The 23,928-nt window shown below is 36.6% G+C and overlaps 1 protein-coding gene across 2 annotated transcripts in view; it reads right to left on the bottom strand.

Annotated features, from left to right (window-relative positions):
- ASB3 (ankyrin repeat and SOCS box containing 3) overlaps window positions 1–23,928 on the bottom strand; it is an 83,148-nt gene that overhangs the window by 7,171 nt on the left and 52,049 nt on the right. For both annotated transcript variants that reach the window (XM_069495331.1, XM_069495330.1), the window contains 3 exons: window positions 21,541–21,738; window positions 10,148–10,405; window positions 3,718–3,851 (listed from right to left, as the gene is read on the bottom strand). In XM_069495331.1, the coding sequence (XP_069351432.1) occupies window positions 3,718–3,851; window positions 10,148–10,405; window positions 21,541–21,738 (590 nt within the window). The remainder of the gene's footprint in view (window positions 1–3,717; window positions 3,852–10,147; window positions 10,406–21,540; window positions 21,739–23,928) is intronic.

The following is a 23,928-nucleotide window of genomic DNA, read 5'->3' as shown; positions in this document are numbered from 1 at the left end:
CCTTGAAACACAAAATAGCTGCACTCTGATACTTCTTAGTGTAATTTCAAATCCATTGGTACCTACTACTATTAAAAATTGAGTTAAGAGATACAATATTTAGAGAGAACTGCTCAAAAGTCACATAGGCCATCCATTCTCTAGAAATTCTAAAATCTAGCCCTTGGTCAAGTAACAGAAACAGTAACCTGAGTACCTGAGCCACACTGTACTGACTACTTAAGAACTATTAAAACTTTTACTGAATTGTACTTTGGTATGATATCAACAGTCCACATTGAAGACTGGTAAAAGAAAAGTCCCAAAAAACCAAGAGGCTGGCAGAATATTGTCTAGGAAGCTGTAACAGCATCCAAGAGTATCTGTATTTCTGAGCAACAGGTTTGTTTTATCTTATGAACCCTCTCACCTAGTGTCAATGACTAGAGTTCAGAGCCAAACTCACAGCTTATCCAAAGACAAGAATCAAATTACCATTGCTCTGCTTTCCCTGACTCCATTTTATATCATCCCCACCTTTATTTTTCTTTACCTTCCACTTTTAACTTCTGTTTTACTGTTTTGTGACAATATGTATGTATAAATGGTTTTAAATCCTTTTTAGAATGAAGCAGGGGAACACTGGAATAAAAAGATCAAGATAGTTTCCTAGGACCCTTTTAGGATCCTTTGTAGGCTCCAGATCCACTTAACACTCTGGACAGAATTCTATATTTGATCATTAAAGGTTCAGGATGAACTAAAGCCAGGTGGTTTTATCCATAAGAATTTAATTACTTAGACTTGATCTTGGCCAGATGACGAGGAGGTGGCGAATTTTTTGATTAAGACTACTGCTGTGTAGTTGAGCTGATGGTTGCTGATGTTTCTAAGAGGTTATGTATAAGGCACATGATTAAAAGATTGTTACTAAAACTGCAACCACTCAGTAAATTTTACTTGGTATACACTTCCTTCCTGATGCAAAAAACTGGAAACAAATCTGACTCAATGATTAAAAGATGAGCAGTAAAAGATAATTTGTTATTTTTTTATAAACAACCATGGCAAGTTGCTACTTCCTTAGGAAGGAAAAAGGTGAGGGAAGGAGAATTTTGACCAAGTACATGGCATCTCCAGGACTTGAAATGGCTTAAAAAAAAAAAAAAACAGAAAGTATTTCCCTAAGGATAGATACCACATACTTAATGGAACTTGGAAGCTGAGAATTATCTAAGGGCTTACTAACAGTGGCAGAGGTTCAAGAAGTAGCTTTTTAAAATATCTGAAAGAAATATATTGACAAGACAGCAGTTGTTAACACCATGATAAGTTATTGGAAAGCAGGACTGTCATATGTAGAGAGGTAATCAAAGAGTTGTCCTTCTGGGTTTATTCTCATTGGTGTTAAAACCCTGGTCATGCTTCTGCTTAGAGATCGTGCCCCTCAAAATCCAGGTAAAGGAGGGAGTCCAGATGACCAACATGCATAAATACGATGTTCTGAAAACTGAAGAGAAAAAGGGTACCCCAAGAGAGCCTTGGATCATAGAAAGGAAGAGAATCATAACTCCATTTGAAACTCAGGCAACTGAGTTTTCCTCCCAGTCTTACTCAGATTCCAGCATTGTAAGGGTTCCTACTATTTACAGAAGTGGAAACACTGAGGAATACACTGAGAGACCAATGTAAGTAGGAGGAAGAACACAAGCTTCTCCTAAATAGTTTGCAATAAGAACAAAGTTAAAAAGCCTTCCCTAGACAGAACAACACCAAGAGTCACTGTGGATCAGGATTTCTCAACCTTGGCGCTACTGACATTTGAAGCCAGATAATTCTTTGTTGTGGGAGGCTGTCCTGTGCCTTGTAAGATGTTGAGCAGCAACGCTGGCCTCTACCCCCTAGAAAGCAATAGCATCGCATCCCTATCAGTTGTGACAACCAAAATGCGTTTGCAGACATTGCCAAATGTCACCATCGGGGCAAAATCACCCCCACTGAACACCACTGCTATGGATGAAACAAGTAACAAACAGCTGCTAGGGTTAACCCACTCTCTTTGCAAATAACACTCTCAAACCACCTCACTTCCTGAACCAGGAAACAGGGAGAAAGGACCACAAGAATTTGTAGGAAAAATGACAAGTTCAATTTTGGATATGTCAAGATGTGGGATTCCAAATGGAGACATCTAATAGGCAGTTCGATATATGGCACTGGAACCAAGAAAAGAGGTCTTGGCTAGAGAAATAGACCAGAAAAGCATTAACTACATTAATATCTCTGAGGAAGGCTTCTGCAAATCTTCAGCCAAAATAAAATCCTCTTAAGAGATGATGATTATTACTCTACGCAAGCTCTACCTAGTGCCTAATTAAACAAGAAGCCTTTGATGGATTTAGTCTACTGCAGGGTAATGTACTCATGCACAATTTTTACCTTCATCTGGACAAACCTGCCATATGTTAAGGTCTTCAGAGTAAACTCTCACATATCTTTACTAATTGATACACTGCAATAATTTTCCCATTTGGCATATGTTCCCTCTTCTGACTCTTTGTTCCCAAATCCATTGTTCCATATTCTATCTGTTCTGAATAGATATTTGTTCTCTACTGCTGCAGATACATAATTAGTAAAAGATGATGCAATTCCCAACATTAAGAATTACAGGCAGTGAGTTTTCCAACATCATCATTAAAGAAATTCTATACTAGAAGGCTCAGAGACTTCAAACAGATTACTTTTCTTCAACAGATACCTCTCTAACAGTTTGAATACACCTCAGTTCAAGAGCATATTTTCCTGAATGTCTGTTTTTGATTGTGAAAATTTACTTAAATGTAATTTTCCAAGAAATTAGAAGACATTTCTACATATGCATAAGATCACTTGTTAAACACCTATTCAAAATATTTTAAGAGTTACATTTCATGTAAAAATAGCAATGAAGAACAATTTTCCTAACTTAAAACATATAATCTGGTTAACAAAACATACTCAAAGCAAAATAAATGTAAATAATTAAATAGGTGTATTTGGCACATATTATGCTTAGTCTAAACCAAGTTCCTTATGTAAAACCTTCCCCCAGTGTGTGTTCTTTAATTTTTTCAACTAGCTTAAGAAATTTTTTATAAGTGAGGGTAAGTTGAAAAAAACTTTTAGAACAGTCATTTAAAATATCAATCAAAAGAAACAAAAATATCAATCAATTCACAGCATTTTCACCCAGCTCACCTCCACAGTTATATCATACCAACAGACTAGCATATATTCAATGAGGACAGGTATAAAGGATGGAAACATTTCCTTTTAAAGATAATAAAATATTACAGAGAGAACATAAATCCACACACATTCCAAAGAGGAAAATTAAGTTTAGCATTTTTCTGACTACAAATTAAATATTTAATAAGCAGATTTTTAGGACCCACTTTTGTTTATATATAATAGTTATTAAAAATAAAAGAATATCATTAAATAAAAATACCAATAAACATCTGCCTTTATTTATGTGCTCCTTAGGCTAAACTTATAAAGTCAGATATAATTTTTATTAAAGGAAATTACTATCCCTCTCCCCCACAATCCCATCCTTTCCTTACAGAAGAAAATGCAAATTATGTCCAACTTGACATGAGTTTCCCAATGAATCTTTTCATTTAAAATTACAACACAGCTAGAGAAGCAAGAAGGAAAAGTAGTGAAGTGTGTTTAAAAATCATTCTTTCTTACCAATATGTTGTTGTACAGTCCAAGAGGAGTTTGAAGCACGAGTAGAGAGCATCTTTTCAACAGTTGGCGGAAGTCTCTTCCAATTAGTAAACTCCAAAGTGAAGATAAGGGTGTCACTGCTGACTGAGTCAATCCTATATTAGCAAGATATTAACATGTCATTAGATACAAAATATGTCAAGGGTTCATCCTGGAAATAAAACACCATATACCTGTTCTTACAAAATCTTAATGAGGAAAGTAGACAAAACTGGGGCACAGAAAGTATTTATATGACTGAATGCATGTTCATTCATAATAATAGATATGGATAATCATTTGCAGGTTCCCACAAACTGAATTGACTGTGTGTAGCTGACCAAGAAATGACACAAGGAATTTCTACTCTCAGAGAGTAGGAACTTTCCTCGCTATAGGAGACAGCACCAGTATTACCAGTGGATCTGCCATTATCTCCTCCCAATTGGACCATCTTGCCAAATGCAGATTGGCCATCCTTACAGACACATAATTTAATAATCCTAAAAGGCAAACACCCCAAGCTATTCCTAAACTGAGCGTGCAAGAAAGATGGCTTGTTTTGCCCAACTTCCAGGGATGTACAGCTGTTCTCCTCTCCTCCATTATAGATTCAGCCCCAAAGGATATACCAGAATAAAATTCATCTTTAAGGACTGAAAGAAGGGGTTCCAGACAAATAGTTCTTCCTCAATTCCTTCGAAATAATATCATATTCCCTACCAACCCACCCAAGAGGCTAATCCAGATTTTATAAGCACTTGAATTCTAATGGAGAGCGCTCTGGTTTAAGGAAAGTCCTGATAGCAAATACTACCTCGACTACTTACAAACATGTTGCCTGAATTCTATAAGCCCCAGCTCCTGCTCTCTACAATGAGAGTAATATTTAATACATAACCTGCCAATTGCAGGGGACTATTTGTAAAAATAATATAGCAATATAGTAAACATACTTTTAATACCATAAAATGTTATATAAATAATTGATATTACTAGTACTGCTTCAAAAACTAAACAGTATTACATTTTAAGGAGGTATCAAAACATTATACACATAAAAGTTAGTCAAAGTTTAAAGAGAACTCTAAATCCTAACAAGATTACCCATCCCATACTCAATTAGATACCCCTCTACCATCACAATGTTTCAAGAAAAATAGTATTATTAGGGCCTCTGGTAATTACTACAAAAACAAAAATTCTTCTCAAGCTCACCTTTTTGGAGATATTACTGAGCAACAAGAAGGAAAAGAAATAGAAGGAAAGGAAATAAACTGAATAATGCTCTAAACTTATCATCTCAAAGACAACTTATTTCTGGTAATTCAAAGTATCCTTGAAATGACTGATTACACATATGAAAATCACTTCCCAAATTCTTAATTCTCCAATATGCGAACATACAAGGAAGAACTTAAAGTGTAGCACAAATGCCTCGGCGAAACATTTTACTTCTCAGTCAGCTCTCAGTGAAATCACAACTTATCACAAAATACTGAGAATAAATGAAATGATAAAATATATTCAAAGATAAACAATCTCCTTGACTTTCTACGAGTCCCACACCAAAGGTTACTTGGTTCTGGTTCATTATTTCTTTTTTAATGGTTTCACTTTTCTGCCTTAATGTGCTTTAGGTCTTACTGTAACCAAACACAAAGTCATTTTTATGCAGTTATCTGAACATACACATGAGAAGTAAATCTATTTGCACAGCTTTAGTTAATATAATGGTGAGTTTATTTTACCAACACTGATAACACCACTAAAACTATACTGTTACTATATTACATTGACCATTACATTGTACAGAACAGTTGTACAATCATAAATGAGTGACAGTTAATCAACTAAATGCACAGATGACATTTATGTTCTATTATTCTCCCATTACACAGGGTCAGGGGGAGCAGGAGAGGACTTAATCTTGCATTTAAAGTTGAAAAATATTTCAACTTTTGTGGATTATACTGTGACAGGCAATTATTCAACCAGATACATTTTTAAAACTAAGACAAGCAATACCTAGGAAAGACATTTATAATTTATATGACAAAGATTAAGCAATGGACTTACATGTGATATAAATAAGAAACAACCAAAATCCACTTTAACAACATATTAGAATTTTTATAGGAGAATTTTTCTTATAACAGCTCTTTGAATGTAAATTTGATCAAAGAAGGCAAAACATTTATCACATTCAGTGTAAACACTGGCTTTACCCATTCAATAAAAGATCAGTGAACAAAAATTTGACCATGTTAAGCATTTTCATTATAAAGTGAAAATTTCCATGCTATTTTTTTTAATGAATATAAAGTGACTAAAATTACTCCTTAGGAGTAAAATATATGCAATTGGCATTCTCAATTCAGAAAGCTGGAAGTTTTACAACTTACTTCAAAGTAATTTGTAGTTTACTAGTTCTTAACTCTTTTCTATTCCAACATACCCAATAAATACAGCACATATACAGTGCCTTATTACCATAAAAATTCTCAACTATTTACACCCAGAGGAGTTGGGGAGCTGTATCAGATCTGGGGAAAGGAGGGTGTATTTTACAAAGACTTCTTAAAGAATAAAGCTAAATAAATCCTGCTTCCTACCAGTAGTCTATTTAGTGGCTGGGGAAGAAAGGAAAAGAGGCAATGTTTAATATTTTTTTTCCCTGTTTAGGATTTTCCTAATTTAAGAGCAGGAAAAAGCAATAAAAGTTGGCACAAATCCCTCAGGTCAGGCAAGGGATTAAAGTACCTGAAATTAAATGATACAACTACAATCGGCCCTCTGTATCTACAGATTCAACCAACTGTGGATCAAAAATATTAAAAAATAATAATACAAATTTTAAAATACAGTATAACAACTATTTACATAGCATAAAGTGTATTAGGTATTATAAGTAACCTAGAAATGATTTCAAGTAGAGAAGAGGGTATATGTAGGTTATATGCAAGTAATATGCCATTTTACACAAGGGCACCCTTGAATTTTGGTATCTGAGGGGGGTGAGACTCAAGGCACAATTCACCTCAAATTCCTTCTGTGATGGTACAGGGACAGAACTCGGGCCTCACTTCTAACCAAGGGAGGCAACATGGGGCTGCATGACCCTAATTAACTATAGACGAGCAAAAAACAAATGACCTCCTAGCTGCTGGAATTCAGCCCAAACGCATATAAGGAAGGGGCCAAATTGTCTGTCTCCTGAGTAATGTTTTCCAGGACCACTAAAACAAGATGCTAACACTAGCTAATAAGGAAGCTGGCTATACAAAAATCAGACCTAACCACCTCAAGCCAAAAGAGACCTCTACACTGATCTTACCCTGAATTTTCCCTCATTGTAATCTAACTTTAATGCTAAAAATCACAGCCAGGAGTGGAGATTTAACATGCTAATGAGACATGGAACACATGAATAAGCACATAATAGAACTACACAGGCGCAAGAAAAATTTCCACCTCTACGTGCTTACATGTCACCCTTTTCCCACCTAAGCCTCTTTAAAACTCTCCCTCAACTCCCCTTGGGGAGTCACCCGCAGGATTTTTCCTTTGTGTTGCTTCCCTTATGTTCGAACATAGGCCCCAATAAAGCCTGGCCTGCGTCTCCCATTTGGCCTCTTGTTAATTTCTATTACGTAGACAGCCCAAGGGCCTTTGATGGTAACACTTCCAGCTGTGAGCCTATGAAATCAAAGTTATCTACTTCCAAAATTCAATGGTGGGACTGGCATAAGACAGACATTCTCACTCCAAAAGGGTGACATATGCACTAAACAAGGAATAACAGGCCCCAAGTAAGTCCAAAACCCGTCAGGGAAAATAACATTACAGTCTCCAGGATAGACTGGGGTGGAGACTGGGCCCCCACTGCCTGCCTCCAGCAGCCCCACCCCTTTGATGGTCTCAGCCAGCTTCAGCTCTCCCAGGCTGGCATTGCATCCTGGTAGCTCTACAGTTCTGGGTTACAGTTCTGCTCCCATGACTCCAGTAGGCATTGCCCTACTGGGGACTCTCTGTGGCAGCTCTAACCCCACATTTCCACCTAGCACTGCTCTAGTATGGGCTCTGTGGTGGCTCCACCACTATGACAAGTCTCTGCCTGAACCCCCAGGCTGTTTTCAATATCCTTTGAAATCTAGGTGGAGGAAGCCATGCCCTCACAGCTCCTGCACTCCAACATGCCTGCAGAATTAATACCACATGGATCCTGCCAAGGCTTCCTGCTCGTGCCCGCTGGAGCAGCAGCATATGCTGCATCTGGGCCCAGTTGTGCCACAGCATGGTGCCACCAGGTCTACGGCTTGTACCTGTCAGAGCAGCAGGAAAAGCCACACCCGGGGCCACCTGAGCCACAGCTGGAACTGCCCAGAAAGATGGCACTGGGAGGCAGGGAGCACAGACCAAGGTAGGCCTGGGCAGCGAGCCCATGGAGGACACCCTGGGCCCATTCCCCAAAACCATTCTACCCTCCCAGAGCTCTGGGCCTATGATGGCAGGAGTAGTCTCAAAGATTTTTGAAATGCCTTCAGTGTCAGGGTTTTTCTATTGTTTTAATGATTCCTTCTATTCAGCTTATGAAAATCCTCTTTTATTCTCCACCACATAACCAGGCTGGTAACTTCCCAAATTTTTCCTCTCTGCTTCCCCTCTGGTTATAAATTCTGTCTTAAGTCATTCCTTTGCTCCCATATCTCACTATAAGTGGCCAAAAGCACCCATGCAGTAGCCAGGATATTTCTACTTAGATTATTTCTTCCTCCAGACATCCTAATTTATCACTCTTAAATTCAACCTTCCATAAAGCCCTCAGTCACAGATTCAGTTCAGCCAAGTTCTTTGCCAATTCATAACAATTACTCCAGTTTCCAGTAAGATATTCTTCATTTTCATCTGAGACTTCATCAGAGTAGCCTTTACTGCCCACATTTCTATCAACAATTTGGTCACAACCACTTAGGCAATGTCTAAGGAGATTCCTACTCTTCTCATCTTATGCGCGCTCACCAGAATCACCCTTAATGCTTTGTTTACAATAATATAGGCTTTTCCTAGATTGCTTCTCCAAACTTTTCTAGCCTCTACTCATCCAGCAGTTCCAAAGCCACTTCCACATTTTCAGGTAATCATTGTTATCAACTCCACTTCTCAGTTCCAATTTTCTGTCTTAGTCTGAAAGACTGTTATAACTGAATACCTGAGACTGAGTAATTAATTAAAAAAAAATTTATTTCTAAAAGTTCTAGAGGCTGGGAAATCCAAAGTCAAGGGGCCTGTTCTTGCTGTCATAACATGGCGAAAGGGGCATCACACTTTTCGAGAGTGCAAAAACATGCCAGCTCAGGTCCCTCTTCCTCTTCTTATAAAGCCAGCAGTGTCATCATTAGGGCCCCATCCTGATGACCTTATTTAATCCTAATTACCTCCCAAAGGCCCCAACTCCAAATATCATAACAATGAACTTTGAGATTCAGTTTCTAACACATGAAATTTGGGGGATACATTCAAACCACAGCAGTAGGTATTGGGCAGTTTTCTCAGTTTGGTTAAAGAAAGAAATAAATTAGAAACCAGAAAGGAGCATGAAGGCTTAAAGTACTAAGCAAGTCATACGGAGTCCAAGTTAATAGCTTCAGTAGAAGAACAAGAAGTAAGACTGAGAAGAAAGTGAGTGCCTGGGGGCCAGGCACCACATGGAGTGAGAGGTGAAGCACAGAAATAAACACTTCTAGATGTTTTATGGATATTCTATAAAATAACACATTCTCTATTTTCTTAGAGATTTTCATTTTATTTTCTCATTTGACTTTAATTATCAGTAACAGTCTTCCTCTTCTTGCCCAAGAAAAATCCCAACTCAACATTCATATAATCTCTTGCAGAGGGCTGCCCTTCTGAGAAACTACCCAGAGTAAACAAGCTATATTCTCAGATATTTCAGAAATCAGTTAAATCAATTAAGGAAGACAAATTTCAAATAGACAAGGGCAGGAGTATTCAATCCGGTTGGCTGAGAAACAGATAACAGAAATCTCCAAAGCAGCTGCAACCATTCTTTTTTCTATCACAGGCATTTTAAGAGGAGCATGAGGGTGGCCAAAAGTAGAATACCCCTCGCAGAAGAATTCAATGGCATCGATCCCCTCCTACCTCCATTCAGTCACCTCTTACCTTTTTCTAGGCCTCTGTGCTTAAACTCAACCTCACTATTAGCAGCCCCCAGCTCCTTCACCCCAAACCAGCCAACACAGTCAAACACACACACACACACACACACACACACACACACACACAGATACATCCTCCTCTCAACATAGGGATCTCAAGAAATTGGGGGAAATGAAAGGTAGTATATTCACTTAAAAAGGGTAAATTCCACTATGATAGGATTTCTTACCATGAACTGCATAGTAGAGTCAGTGGGTCAAATCCAGCAACCAGGAGATGTGGCAACCATTCCTTATATTTTGTTTGTGCTTTAATTGCATGATTCATAAATTCAGATATATGGTTCCATGATGTCAATGGGCAACCTTTCTTCAAAAAGTAGCGAAATACTGAAAACTTCTCATACTTCAGGCAGTATGCCAAATGAAGTTCATTTAGCTGGGCTCCATATTTCAAAAGAATATTCACAATTCCAAAGAACTCGCAGCTCCACCACAAAAAAATAAAAATTAAAAAAAAAAGTTAGACTTCTACATAAAATACTCTTACAAATTGTTAATAGCAGTTACTGCTGGGGAATAAGAATGGCAGATGGAATAGTGGATGGCTTTTACACGTCTAGTGGATTGAGATTAGGGCTGCGGTCCCCAACTCCCAGGCTGCAGACCAGTACCCATCCACCTGGTCCCTAACAGGCGTTAGAGCTCTGCTGCCCCCCACCTACACCCCCTGTATGTGGAAAAAATTGTCTTCCAGGAGGGAAGCTTCATGTGTATTTATAGCCACTCCCCATCACTCGCATCACTACCTGAGCTCCACCTTCCCACCCCCACCCCTTCCATGGAAAAATTGTCTTCCATGAAACTGGTCCCTGGTGCCAAAAAGGTTGGAGACCACTGGATTAGAGGACAGGAAAGGGGAACTTTTACTTTTTACACCTTCCTGCATGGTTTTAAATTTTCAACTGTGAATAGGTATTATCCCTATAATTTAAAATATCCATCTTAAATAAATATGTAATTTTAAAAATTATTATTGACAAACAGAAAACTGTTCTCAAATTGTGATGTTTTTGTGCAATTAAGTATCTCTACTACAAAATATTTGCTTAACAAAGTCAATAATGGGATCAGTCCTTAACTGACTCATTCTAGAAATCTCTAAGATATCATTTCCTTTAGCAATAGCCTTAGTCAATTTCCCTCTTACTTTCAAATTTCTAAGAGCAAAAAAAATCATATAAAACAAATTTTCGATCAACAAAATTTAATTACAGCTCTACATTTTTAAATTAAATCTTCTTTATCAAAAACTTTTAAGGATATAGTATTTTACACCTATTAAATTGGTTACTTTAAAAAAAATTTTTATCATCCAATACTGGTTAAGTTGTGGTGAAACTGATTGAAAATAAGTATAGCCCTTATTTGAGAGAGCTAATAGGCAAGAATGTATCAAAAGAGGTATCATAACAAAGTTAAAGAATACAGACTCTGGAGCCAGCTGGCTCAGCCACTTACTAGCTGTGTAACTCTGAGCAAGTTACTTAATTTTTCTGGTACACAGAACAAGCACTATATAAGTACTTGTAAAATAAAATAAAATTTAAAGCAAAATACTATGTAAATCAAAATAAAATATAATAAATATAAATCTATTATTTACATTAATGAATACATTTATGTAAATTTAAATATACTTACATAAGCAAACATAAAAATATAAATAAGTACTAAGATGTTCAGAATCCTTTGATTCAATAATGCAATTCTTGGGAATTTATCCAATAGACAAAAATCAAAAGAAATTATATTCTATTTGCACAAATGTGTTAACTTTAGTATTATCTATTACAGACTTTAAAAAAGAGGGAAATGATCTCAATGTTCAACAACAGACGAATAGGTAAGTATAAAATATTACATAGTCATCAAAAACTATTTTGTCTCCAAAAACCCCCATAATTATGATTGTTATATAAGCTCATTTAAAAAACTATAATTTAAACTGTCATAAAGCTCAGTAAACATGTATGTTCACTGTGTAGAAAACTACACAAGATATGCAAGAATAAAGTTATTCTCCCTTTGAAATTGGCATTATAATTTTAAAGAATTATAAATAAAAAGAAATATTTTATTAATCATAGTATTATAGAATCCAAAAAAATAAAATGCACAAAAATTTTAGATAAAATAAACATAAAATGTTAAAATCACAGTCAAGTGAGACTACCTTTTTCTGAGGACTTACGTATAAAATTTGAAATCAAGGTTTTAAGCAGTTAAGACACTAGATAGGTAAAATATCATCTAACTCATGTATACCTTTATAAATCTAATTCATTTGTTCTCCAATTTGTGCTTCTTTAGTTAAAAGATTAAACCATTCACTTTAGTATAATCGTTCATACAGCAATTAGAAAAGAAAAGTCTATAATTCTATAATTTCTTTGCAAAACTTAGTAACTTTGTTGCCTGTCTACAATCTTGCTATTTGTTCCTGATGAGAATTCTGCCATTACACATATCACTGTTCTTGAAAACAACCCTGGATATATGCATTTTTTCCTCTGGCTGCTTTCAGATACACTAAAGCTGAGAAAATTTGTTGCCAACAGTTTTGCACTGCAAGAAATTCTAAAGGATATCCTGAATGATGGTTCTAAACAGTTATCCCCAATTTATTTCAACCACTTTGACCTCATTTAACTAGCCTCTCATTATTTTGCCTGCAGTTACTACTTGATGAATCTGCTACGGAACAGACACAAGCTGCACATGAACTGTGGAACGTGTTCCAGTAAGTATGGAGGGCAACTGTGGCAAAAGCTCAAGACACTGCTTCATTACAAACGTGAAACGCGATTCTCAAGAAACCTGGCAATTTTACAGGCACGTGTTTTTACATGTGCAATTCAGGGACTATTTGAATTCTTCCCTCAAGCCTAACCATAGATATTAATAGTTTAGCTCTTAAAGATTCAGTCCAGAACATACTTTTGCTATAGAATATAAGTACATGTATTGATAGCCCCTAAATGCAACCTCTTTGATTAATGCTACAAATAGTTTCCCTAGCCATTTTCTGTTTAGAAAAAACTATAAAACCAAAAGGATTTCTTATTAAAATTTCAATATAGCACCAAGACATGTGGCTCATGCTAAGAAAATTTTAAAAGCAAGGTCAAAAGATAAAGCCTCTATTTCTAAAGTGTGAGAGGGACATGCGCACACATAATTACCTATAATAACAAGGTCCACTGAGTATTTATTCTATACCGGGTACTATGTTAAATGTGTGACACTGCAAGATTTGCCTTAATCCTCACAACAACCCTAAGAAATAAGTTCTATTACTGTTTCCATTCTAAATGCAAAAACAGAACCCTAGTCACAGAGCTAGTAATTAGTGGAATTGGGATGATAATAGCGAATGAAAATCTAACAGTGAATAAGACACAGTAAATTTCTGAAATTTGTCTATTATGAAAACTGAACACTTCACGAAACAGTCAAATTTAAAGTAGGCTGCATGGAACTGTAGTGTCTGAAAGTGATCCATATAAAAAAGGGTCTCTAATGAAAAAGTTTGAGATATCTAACACTGTACACAGTGAGCCTGAAAAAGAGAAAAATATAGGATGAACATATTTTTACACAGTATGTTAGTTATGTTTTCAAAGTATATGTTCAATGTTTTTCTTCAACCTCCCAACAGCTTTCAGAAAAAGTACCTTTAGAATTAAAGCAATGGGTCCAATCATTAATCTGAAAAAAACATAATAAATAAAAGTATAAAATGCCGGAAAAGTCTATAAACACAGGAGCAATGGCATATTTATTGTAAATAAGTTTATCCTGTGTTTCTGGATTTTTCAAACCTTTGTAGATCCATTCCCCTCTTAGGAATTCACAAAGCACACTGCCATAAAACAAATGCTCGGAAGCCTTCCAAGAAACTTATTTAACATTGTCTGACCTTGTGTTTCCCAAACTTACTTAACTATACAACTCCTTTTATCCCATATAATATCTATTAACAATCTATAGGATTAGTATTATACAAAACACGCTCTGGAAAAAAAGCTATAACTTTCCTCCAATTACTCACATTGCCTTGTGTTAGAAAGTCAAGAGCACACTCCCCAAAGGCTTATGAAACTTCCTACTGCTACAATATAGAACCAACCTTTTCCAAAAAAAACTCTACCATTTATATAAAGAATAATAAACACAAAATAAACTGAAGAATCACAGAACTTTGTCAGCATGCCCTGACCTTCTGGGAAGGTTATTAGTAAGATCTCAATTACGTGTGCATGGTCCAGAAATGCAAGCAACTTCAGGGCTCCATATGACCTTGATTACTACGTCTCACCGAGGACACAGTAAATCCTCAGGCTTAGATGATCTTTGGTTAAAATATAAATTACATGGACATATATATGTGTTTCTCTTAACATTTCAACATACTCTCTCTCAAGCCCTGATATCAAATTGGGAAAACTGTTCAAGTCTCAGAGATTAAACAACAAAAAGTCTATCTTGTTTAATATAAATATCAAGAATTACAACACATAATGAGGCAGCACACTAATAAACAATGAGCATCATAAGATACTGAGAAAGAGGAGGGATTTAAAAACTAAAATGCATTTGTCAGACCTTATTTTGGGGGCTTGTATCAATACATCCCTCCACCACTCTGCTCTTTAAATTCAAAACCGTGCAGAAAAACAGTGCCCACATAAAAGAAGCACTATGACAGAAAATTCAACATGAAAACAAGATTTATTTTAAACAAGTAAGAATGGGCAAACATCTTGAGCATTCTATGTTCAATTAGCAAACAAAATATCTAACCAACCTATTAACTAAATTATAAAAGGTTAAATAGTAAATTTTACTGAATGGCTTTCAGCCATTGGCTGTAAACAAAATGTAGACATTAGGTTTTGTCAGATGTACCCATGTGTAATATGATGACTAGAATGGATATGATGAATTCTATAAAACTAATGTGATAACAATAATCAGTATCGATTAGAAAAACAGACAAAATCAGGTCAGCTAAGCGATGATATCCTTCTACAGTGTAGGGGGCAAGGGAAAGTTTTCCCTTCGCCCTCTGAAGATCCACTGAAAAATCAACTCACAAAAGGCAGATTAATTGGAGAAAAGGCATACAACTGTATTAGTAACATGTACACGGGAGCCTTCAGAATGAACACCCAAAGATGTAGGGGAAATTGTCTATTTATGTTTAGGTTCAGCAAAATATGAACAGCCATGTAGAAATATGACTGGACAAAAAGGTATGATCTAATGCTAACAGACTGAGTGGGGAAACCCAGCAAGGCCTGTCTGCCTAGATTCCTCTAGGTCTCTCTGAGCATACATTCCTTCCTTCTGGATATGTGGCAGTGTCAGGTAGATAGCGAGGGATTCCAGATCTCCTAGGGACAAAAGTGGGTGCTGTTGCCTTAGGGCAATTGCCCCACCTGGGAAGAAGGACAAGGGTGGGCCCCAGGCCCCACATCTTGGTCTTGTCCCACCTTGATCCTGCCCTGAGCTACTGCCATACCTGGGAGAGAAGGCAATAACCCATGAATTGGCCAATCATAACTTAGCACACCAGCAGCAAAAGAATGCAGGGGATGCTCTAGCCCATGGGCCAAGCAGCATAGGTACCACAGAGTCTGGAGATTGACCTACAACAACCCACATGTGAAGTAATGCAACTCCCAACTGTCCAAAGTGGTTCCACGGTGATGTGTGAACCACGAAGGAGGTCCCAATCCGGGCACTATAAAACAAGATGCAGATCATAACCAGTCCCTTTTTTGTGCCCTTCCTTTTGCTCTCCCTTTGCTGCGACAACGGGTCCAGTTGTCATCTGTGGCATATGTATCACACTCTGTAAACCTATACCTTGCTCTTGCCCTATAATCCTATCTCTCTCTCAATAAACCTCATTTTCGTGCTTGCCTTACTTTGGTGTGTCTGGTCATTCTTTGGCCACGAGCATGCTAAGAACCCGCATTTCAGACTGCAACCTGACAGCAGGACCCTCTCTGGAATGGAGGGTGTACGATCTACAGTCAAACAAGGTAGGTCATTAATTTTTTTTTTTTTTTAATTCAGATGCAGTGGTACATTCCTGTAATCCCAACTACTTGGGAGACTGAGATGGGAAGACTGCTTGAGCCCAGGAGTTCAAAATCAGCCTGGGCAACACAGTTTGACTCTGTCTCTAAAAATAAAAAAATAAAAAACAAGGTAGGTCAGATAATTTCTTTCTGGTCAGTTTTTATATAGAAATGTGGGGGGTGGGGAGTAAGAGTAATATTTTTAGGTTTTATGGCTGGTTTGGGGGAAAATAAGTTCTGGTTTTTATGACCTGCCTTGGGGAAGAGGGATTCTGTAATAGTTTCTATGGCTAGTCTAGTGGGGAAACGGGACTGAGAGACAGGGAGGGTAGGAGAAGGTCAGAGAAAAACTTTTGCTTCTGAGGCTGTTTCTGAGGCCTTCATTTTAGGGTATTGTTTTCTGAGTCTTGACAACAGTCATACATAAAAGGCATTAATATTTGTTCAAACTGTCCTGAAATTTCTCAACTTCCCTCCTTATTCCCTATTCCAGTTGGAGGAATCTTTTTCTTATATTTTCTCATTTGAGTTGAATTACTCAACTGCCCTTGAAAGACTGGCTTCATGTCAATACAGCTGTTAACTTTTTAGGCCCAAGGACAAAGCCTGCTTTTTCTGCAGGATCTGCCTGATGATGGAAGAGACGCCTTTCCATCATGCCTGAGAGTAGTGAGAAGAGCTAAAGGTCGCTGCTTCAAACGGAAGCCCATCCTCACAGAGCAATATCCAACGAAAATGGTTCGGAGCACTAATGCTGCGCTAAGAAGTTCAATGAGCTGAATAAAATAATAAAAACTTAAAAATCAGGGCTGTTATCTATTACTTTTATCACCTTTTGATATTAATTGTACTATTTACAAAAGCACATAAAAGCTTATTAGAACACAACAGGCCAATAGTATAAGGCCACAAACACTAAATTTATAGATTTCAGAGAAATACCAGAAAACATACAAATGAGAAAATTAAAGTCTTTTAGTAGTTAAGACCTTAAGTCAGATAAGTGTTGATTAAATCCTTTTATACAACAATCTTATATCAAATTAACACTATTGTAACATGTTGTTGCTATAAAAATACAATTTTAAAACATATACCACTAAACTTATCTCCCTATCTATTACCAAATCTCTGAAAATTAGAATATCAAATCATTAATTTTGGAAAATGGAGTCTTCTAAGTTACCTTATGCCAGTCTTGTGATCAAAATTTGAATTTTTATTAATAACTGGTAAAAGGGATATAGGAATTCATATATTGTAAACAAAAATAAGAAATAAATGGTAACTCTAATTAATTTAATTAATTTTAGGTATGTGACTATAAAAAATCCAAATATTAAAACATTTACTTATTAAAAGAAATTAAAAAACTAACAAATTTTCCAGCTTCAATTTTTTTCTTCATTTTAACGGAAAAAACCAAACTCTGTAAAATAATTTAAAGAGGTTTATTCTGAGCCAAATATGAGGGACCATAGCCCAGCAAAACAGTCACAGAGGTCCTGAGAAAGTGTGCCTGAGGCTACTGAGTTACAATTTACTTTTATACATTTTAGAGAGACAGGAATTGCAGGTAAAATCAAAAATCAACACATGAGAGGTATACACATTGATTTGGCCCAAAAGTCAGGACCTCTCAAAGTAGGGGCTTACAAGTCACGGGTGGATTTAGCAATTCTTTAGTTGGCACTTAGTTGAGTGTGTTAAGCTTTTTCTAAAAATTTGGAGTCAGAAGGAAGGAATGCTTAAGATAAAAGGGTCTGTTTGTTAACTGTCATGTGACACCATGCCAGCAAAAAAACCGACCTGTTTCACTAGGTTTTATGGATTATAAGGTATGACTGAACCCCCAACCTTGTCATACCCTTAGGTCTTATTTATAATTTATTGCCACAAAGAGTTTGTTTTGTCAGTCTTATAATCTGTTTTAACATTAATGCTGGCCAGTTGCTGTGTCTAAACCCCAAAAAGGAGGGGGTATAACAAGGCATGTCCAACCTCCCTTCACATCATGGCCCACAACTCAGTTTTAAGATTTTTCTGGGATCCCCTGGCTAAGAAGTGATCTGTTTAGTAGGGGAGGGGTTTAGGATTTTATTTTAGTTTACATTCAGACACTGGCTATAAGACCCTCTTGATACACTAAAGCAAAACCTACCGGGAAAATCAAAAATTTCTTGTTTGATCAGCAAATCTTTACGCAGAGACTCAAAATAAATAAATCATTTTCATATTACATGTACAGTGATTAACATGCAAGCTAACAGCCAGACATTAGCTAATATAAATGTATATTGACTAAAATTTTAATTGATACTGTTTTCTAGATAAATGGAAGATGGCAAGAAGATATTTTTCTATGTGCCAAAAATTGTGCAATATACTAAAGTCAACTCCTTTATATACACACATTAAATGTGAGCATATGATTATCATGCTATCTTTTATTTTATTTTTAGAAACAGGATCTCACTCTGCACTGTGCAGTAGTGCCACCATAGCTCACCACAGCCTCAAACCCTGGGCTCATGTGATCCTTCTGCCTCAGCCTCCCAAGTAGCTAGAGCTACAGGCTTGTGCCAGTATGCCCGGCTAATTTTCTTTTTTTTTTTGAGACAGGGTCTCACTATGTTGTCCAGGCTGGTCTCAAACTCCTAGCCTCAAGCAATCCTCCCCACCATGGCCTCCCAAAGTGCTAGAATTACAGGCATGAGCCACTGCACCTGGCCACTACTATCTTTTAGATTTAATCCTTTGGGAAAGGTTCCCCCTTCAATTAAACTCCCCACAAAGCAGGTAATAATGGTAAAACTGTATCAAAATTTAGTCTATTACCATGGATTCAAGGAGAAAAGTTGATTAGAAAGACTAGGAGACAGAACATTCATTCTATTTTATGGAGCTGGGTCTTGCCTAGTTCTAGAATTGCAAAGAAAAGCCAATTAAGATCTTTAAACTAAATTTGCTATAATTTTGTCTTTTGATAGTTACTGGTAACCAACAAAGGGACCTGAAGGACACTGCTAATGACTCCTGAGGCCCCTCGAGGAACTTGAGGAACAAAGGAAAGGTTCTGCTGACCCTTTTGAGGTCCACTGTCTTCCCCACAGTGCCCTGAGAGTCAGTTTCTCTCAGGTCAGGTTCTGCACTTTTTGCATTCAGCACCCTAATTTTTTTTGACTTTCAATTCCTAGGACTAGTTTGTACTGTGAGAGAGTGCATAACCTGGGGTCGGGCACCAAAGATTACTTTGTGCTGTGAGAAAGCATATGACCTTTTGGGGTTTGTGGTGGTTTATGAGTCACTTGGAAGAGCGGAAGTTGTGACAGGAACAGCACTGGGTCCAGTAGGGAGGTCTCCCAGGTGTCTTACTGGGTCAGACAGAAACTGGCAATAAATGGCAATCACTGCAGGAGGTGTGAACTCTCGCTGTAGAAATTTGCAGGGATTTTGTGTTCTATCCTCTTTATTTCTTTTTCTTGCTTGCTTAGGTAGGGAACAATCATTGGCTAAGTTGGTAAAGGGATCTCAGAGCCAAAGCTACAACTTGACAGGGGGGCAAAGATCAGGCACTTAAGAGCGATTAAGGCACTCGCCACCAAAAAATAAGACTCACTTTATGAAAAGCTGGTCACAGAAATGGGTTAGTTGACATTAGGTCACTCACCAGCCTCAAGAAAACATCCCTGTAGGCCCTCCTGTTATGACAGGGGGGTCCATTCGTTGTCTGTGGCCAACATATCTTACTTTACTCAATAAACTTTACTTCTTGCTTGCCTTAAAAAACAAAAACAAAAAAAAACCCAAACCATTCCTGCAACAAGGTATACTGTAAAGTATTATAAGACCCAACCCCATGGCATTTCCCTCTTTAGACTTTTATCTTGGCCAGACGCAGTGGCTCATGCTCGTAATCCTAGCACTCTGAGAGGCTGAGGTGAGAGGATCGCTTGAGCTCAGGAGTTCAAGACCAGCCTGAGTAAGAGTGAGACTCCATCTCTACTAAAATTAGAAAATAATTAGTCAGGTATGGTGGCACACACCTGTATCCCAGCTACTCAGGAGGCTGAGGCAGGAGGATCACTTGAGCCCAGGAGTTCAGGGTTGCAGTGAGCTATGATCATGACATTGCACTCTAGCTGGGGTGACAGAGCGAGACTCTGTCTCAAAAAAAAAAAAAAAAAAAAGATGATGTAGCATGCCTTAGCTGCTGTGACTAGAAGGACCAAAAACATCATTCCTCCAAAAGATAAGATGTAGGCCAAAAAAAGAGCACTGATAAAAACACACATGCTATGCAAAAAACATTTTTTATTCTGACCTAATAAAAAATGTTCAGTTCTGTAATGGAGTTAGGTGTGATATAGAAGAGGACAAATGACACAATTAAAGTCATCATGGCAGCCTTACTGAAGTAACTAAACTAATTAGGGCTCCTCTAGAAAGACAAAACTTGAGAGGGTATACAACAAAATTCTATGAAATCATGAAAGTTGTATATAAAGTGGGTCCCAGATACTGAGATTAACCAAAAGCCTAAATATTCAAACTAAAATGTACACCTAGAAGCTTAAATTTAGAACAAATAAAATAAATATTTTATATAGCAAGTGTTAAGAGATGGTAAATACTGAAAAGCTTAGTAAATAAGTTTTGACAACTACTTAAATTAAATCGCAACTAGAGATCCATAATGTTGAATTCAGAAAAGTCAACGAAATTTTAAGGTATACCTGCAACCTCTTCTGCATAATTTAAAAAAATAGCATCTATCTTCACAACTTATTCCATTATTGGATGGATCATAGATATTACTAAGTATGGCTTTTCTTATAAATAGCCTTATTCTTACTATTTTAAAATTTTAACAGTGTTATAGACAAAGTTATTGGCCAGAGCTAATAAAACAACAATAATTCTTCATTTATTTGTAGGATCATGACAGATTAGGAAAACAATTATTTTTAAGACTTTTAAAACTTAATTATTCTGACTCATATCAAGAAATGCTACATACCAAATACATTAAAAATGCAATAATATCTACAAAACTAAAATTTTATTTTTAGTCATAACAAGTCTTGTGAATACAAATTTCGAATGGTAATAACCTGAAACAAAGTCACTGCCTTACTTGATAAAGTCCTATTTTTAATTCTCGAATTATTTTTAAGGACCAATAATATCAGAGAATTCCTGCATTTATTTCACTTGGAGTATTCCTTAAAATTGTTACACTAAAAATGCAACCCAGATCCAAAGAGGCAATGAAAACAATCTGATATTATCACTTCATTTTGCTAAAGCGTGACTGAACAAAGTACATCATCATAGAGGGTTTTTTCTGTTTGTTTTCTAAATTAGCAATTTAGCAGTAACAAAGACGCGGATTTCACCACATAAGAAAGACAATTGGGAATACATCTCCAAATAGCAAAAAAGGATAAAAATATAGCAAAGATACATACTCCTTTTGGAAAGCCATACACATGGGAGAACTGAATCCAAAGACAAGGCACGTCTGGGCATCTGGACTGTAGCCGTTCTGGAGCAATACTTCTAGGCACTCTTCGTGTCCTCCAAACACCGCTGAATAAACAGGGCTCACTTTGTCTGGCCCAGTGTCACAGACCCGGTTAGTAAGTGGTATTAACAAGTCCAAGATTCTACAAATACACAAATTCAAGAGCATTCAATGTTTTTATATGTACATAAGTGTAGGCAGCATTTCTGTAGCACCATTTTTAAGAATCACCAACTGATTGATTTAAAGACTGTCATCAGTACACTTTCTACCTCCCACTAAATTACTACATGCTACAGTTATTCTAAAATTTACAATTATTACTGCTTGATACAAAGGTCTTTAAATACATCTGAAGCAGAATTAAGTAATGTTCCCAAAAGTAAATAGGTAATGTTTTTCATTTCTGTTTTTTCACTAATTATTTACCGTACCACCAACCAACACCACTACCACTCCTCACCCTCCACAAATTCAAATTTTATGTTAGTTTAGGATCTAATAAATTATTTAAAACTTCATTATACTAAATGTAAACTCACATCAAAAAAATAAACTATTTTCCTTCTTAAAGTACCAACTAGTTTTACTTTTCCAATTAGTAAAAATTTTTAAAGATGATGACTGAAATGAAGAATATTTTCCTCAGAAATTAGAATTTATGTTAAAATATTCTATTAACTGAAAACAATATGAGCTCACTAAATACTGAGGCAAATTTATAAAGAAGCTGGTTGCTAGGCAGAGAAAGTTCTAAAGAAAATCATTAAAACAAAAGTTCTTAGATTATTTGCAAACTTACCTTTATCACTCAGCTGGAGAGAAAAAGGACTATTCAGCTTTTCTAAAAGCAAAAATAAAACTGTAGGGATAAAACTACGAAATTCCCTTCTTTCTGGGAAAAGACAGACACGGCTACTCCAGAGTATCCGTATAACATTATATTTCTCTTTGCTACTTTTCTTTATGTAAGGTGGGCCTCAGTTACATTTAAGGAGAATTTCTATTCACAGAAGATGTTGCCTTTGAGTAGACTATGGAGGAAAACATCAGTGACAAACAGAATTCTCAAAATTGAGAACTGAAGACAAATTCCCAAGAGGGCTTTGGTATTAATTTAAAGCTTGGACTATAACTGTATCTAATATTTATGTTTAAATAAATGATCAAGAATTGGGAAAAATATTAAATTTAAAAACCTAAGTACTTTGTTATAATAAAGACTCTGTTTAATGTCTCTTAAATTTAATAAAGGTGTTTAATCATTTCAAATGGGTTGGAAAAATCATACTCTTTCTCCCATAAGGCACAAACATTCTTAAAATATCTATAAAGGAAACAGTAAAATATCATGCCACCAAGTGGCATAATGGCTAAATTGCAGAATGTTTTTCTATTATGAAAACATACTAAATAAAGTAATGACCATCTTACTATTATTACTTTTCTTTTTTTTTTTTTTTTTTGAGACAGGGTCTTGCTCTGTCGCCCCAAGTACAATGCAGTGGCGTCATCACCACTTACTGCAACCTCAAACCCCTGGATCCTCCTGCCTCCACCTTCCAAGTAGCTGGGACTACAGGCACACGCCATGACACCTGGCTAATTTTTCTGTTTTTAGTAGAGACCAGGTCTTCCTCTTGCTCAGGCTGGTCTCAAACTCCTGAGCTCAGGCAGTCCTCCCGCCTCAGCCTCCCAGAGTGCTAGGATTACAGGCAGGAGCCACCAGGCCTGGCCCTATTATTACTTTTTAAATTAAATAATACTAACAATAGCAATAAAAAGTATTATTGTAAAATTATGACCCTAAAGATTTTAAACATATATTTTTAAAAATTGTTTAGAAAGAAATTATATGGACAGCTAAAAATATATATAGAAAAAAAAAAAATTAGCCGGGCATGGTGGTGCATGCCTGTAGTCCCAGCTACTCGGGAGGCTGAGACAGGAGGATCGCTTGAGCTCAGGAGTTTGAGGTTGCTGTGAGCTAGGCTGATGCCACGGCACTCACTCTAGCCTGGGCAACAGAGTGAGACTCTGTCTCAAAAAAAAAAAAAAAAAAAATTGTTGAATGCCAATTTATAAGCAGCCATATTCTCACAGGTATAACCAAGTTATTAGCATCTAAGATTCCCAGAAACCCCAATTTACTGTGTCTCCAAGAAATACCGATAATTTCATAAAAACTCTTGGCTAAGAAAGAAGAGTAACAGAAGCAGGGAAAAGTACTGGGTTGGATTTGAGATTAGATAAAGAGAAGTCCAACCAAAGGTTTAAGATGGGTAGAACTATGTAGCACAGACAAAAGAAAGACTTCACTCCAACAGGCATG

This window comes from Eulemur rufifrons, chromosome 19 (genome assembly GCF_041146395.1).
Source record: "Eulemur rufifrons isolate Redbay chromosome 19, OSU_ERuf_1, whole genome shotgun sequence".
Taxonomy (NCBI): Eukaryota; Metazoa; Chordata; class Mammalia; order Primates; family Lemuridae; genus Eulemur; species Eulemur rufifrons.
Note: the sequence above shows the minus strand (reverse complement) of the source record. Positions and strands in the feature narration are given on the sequence as shown.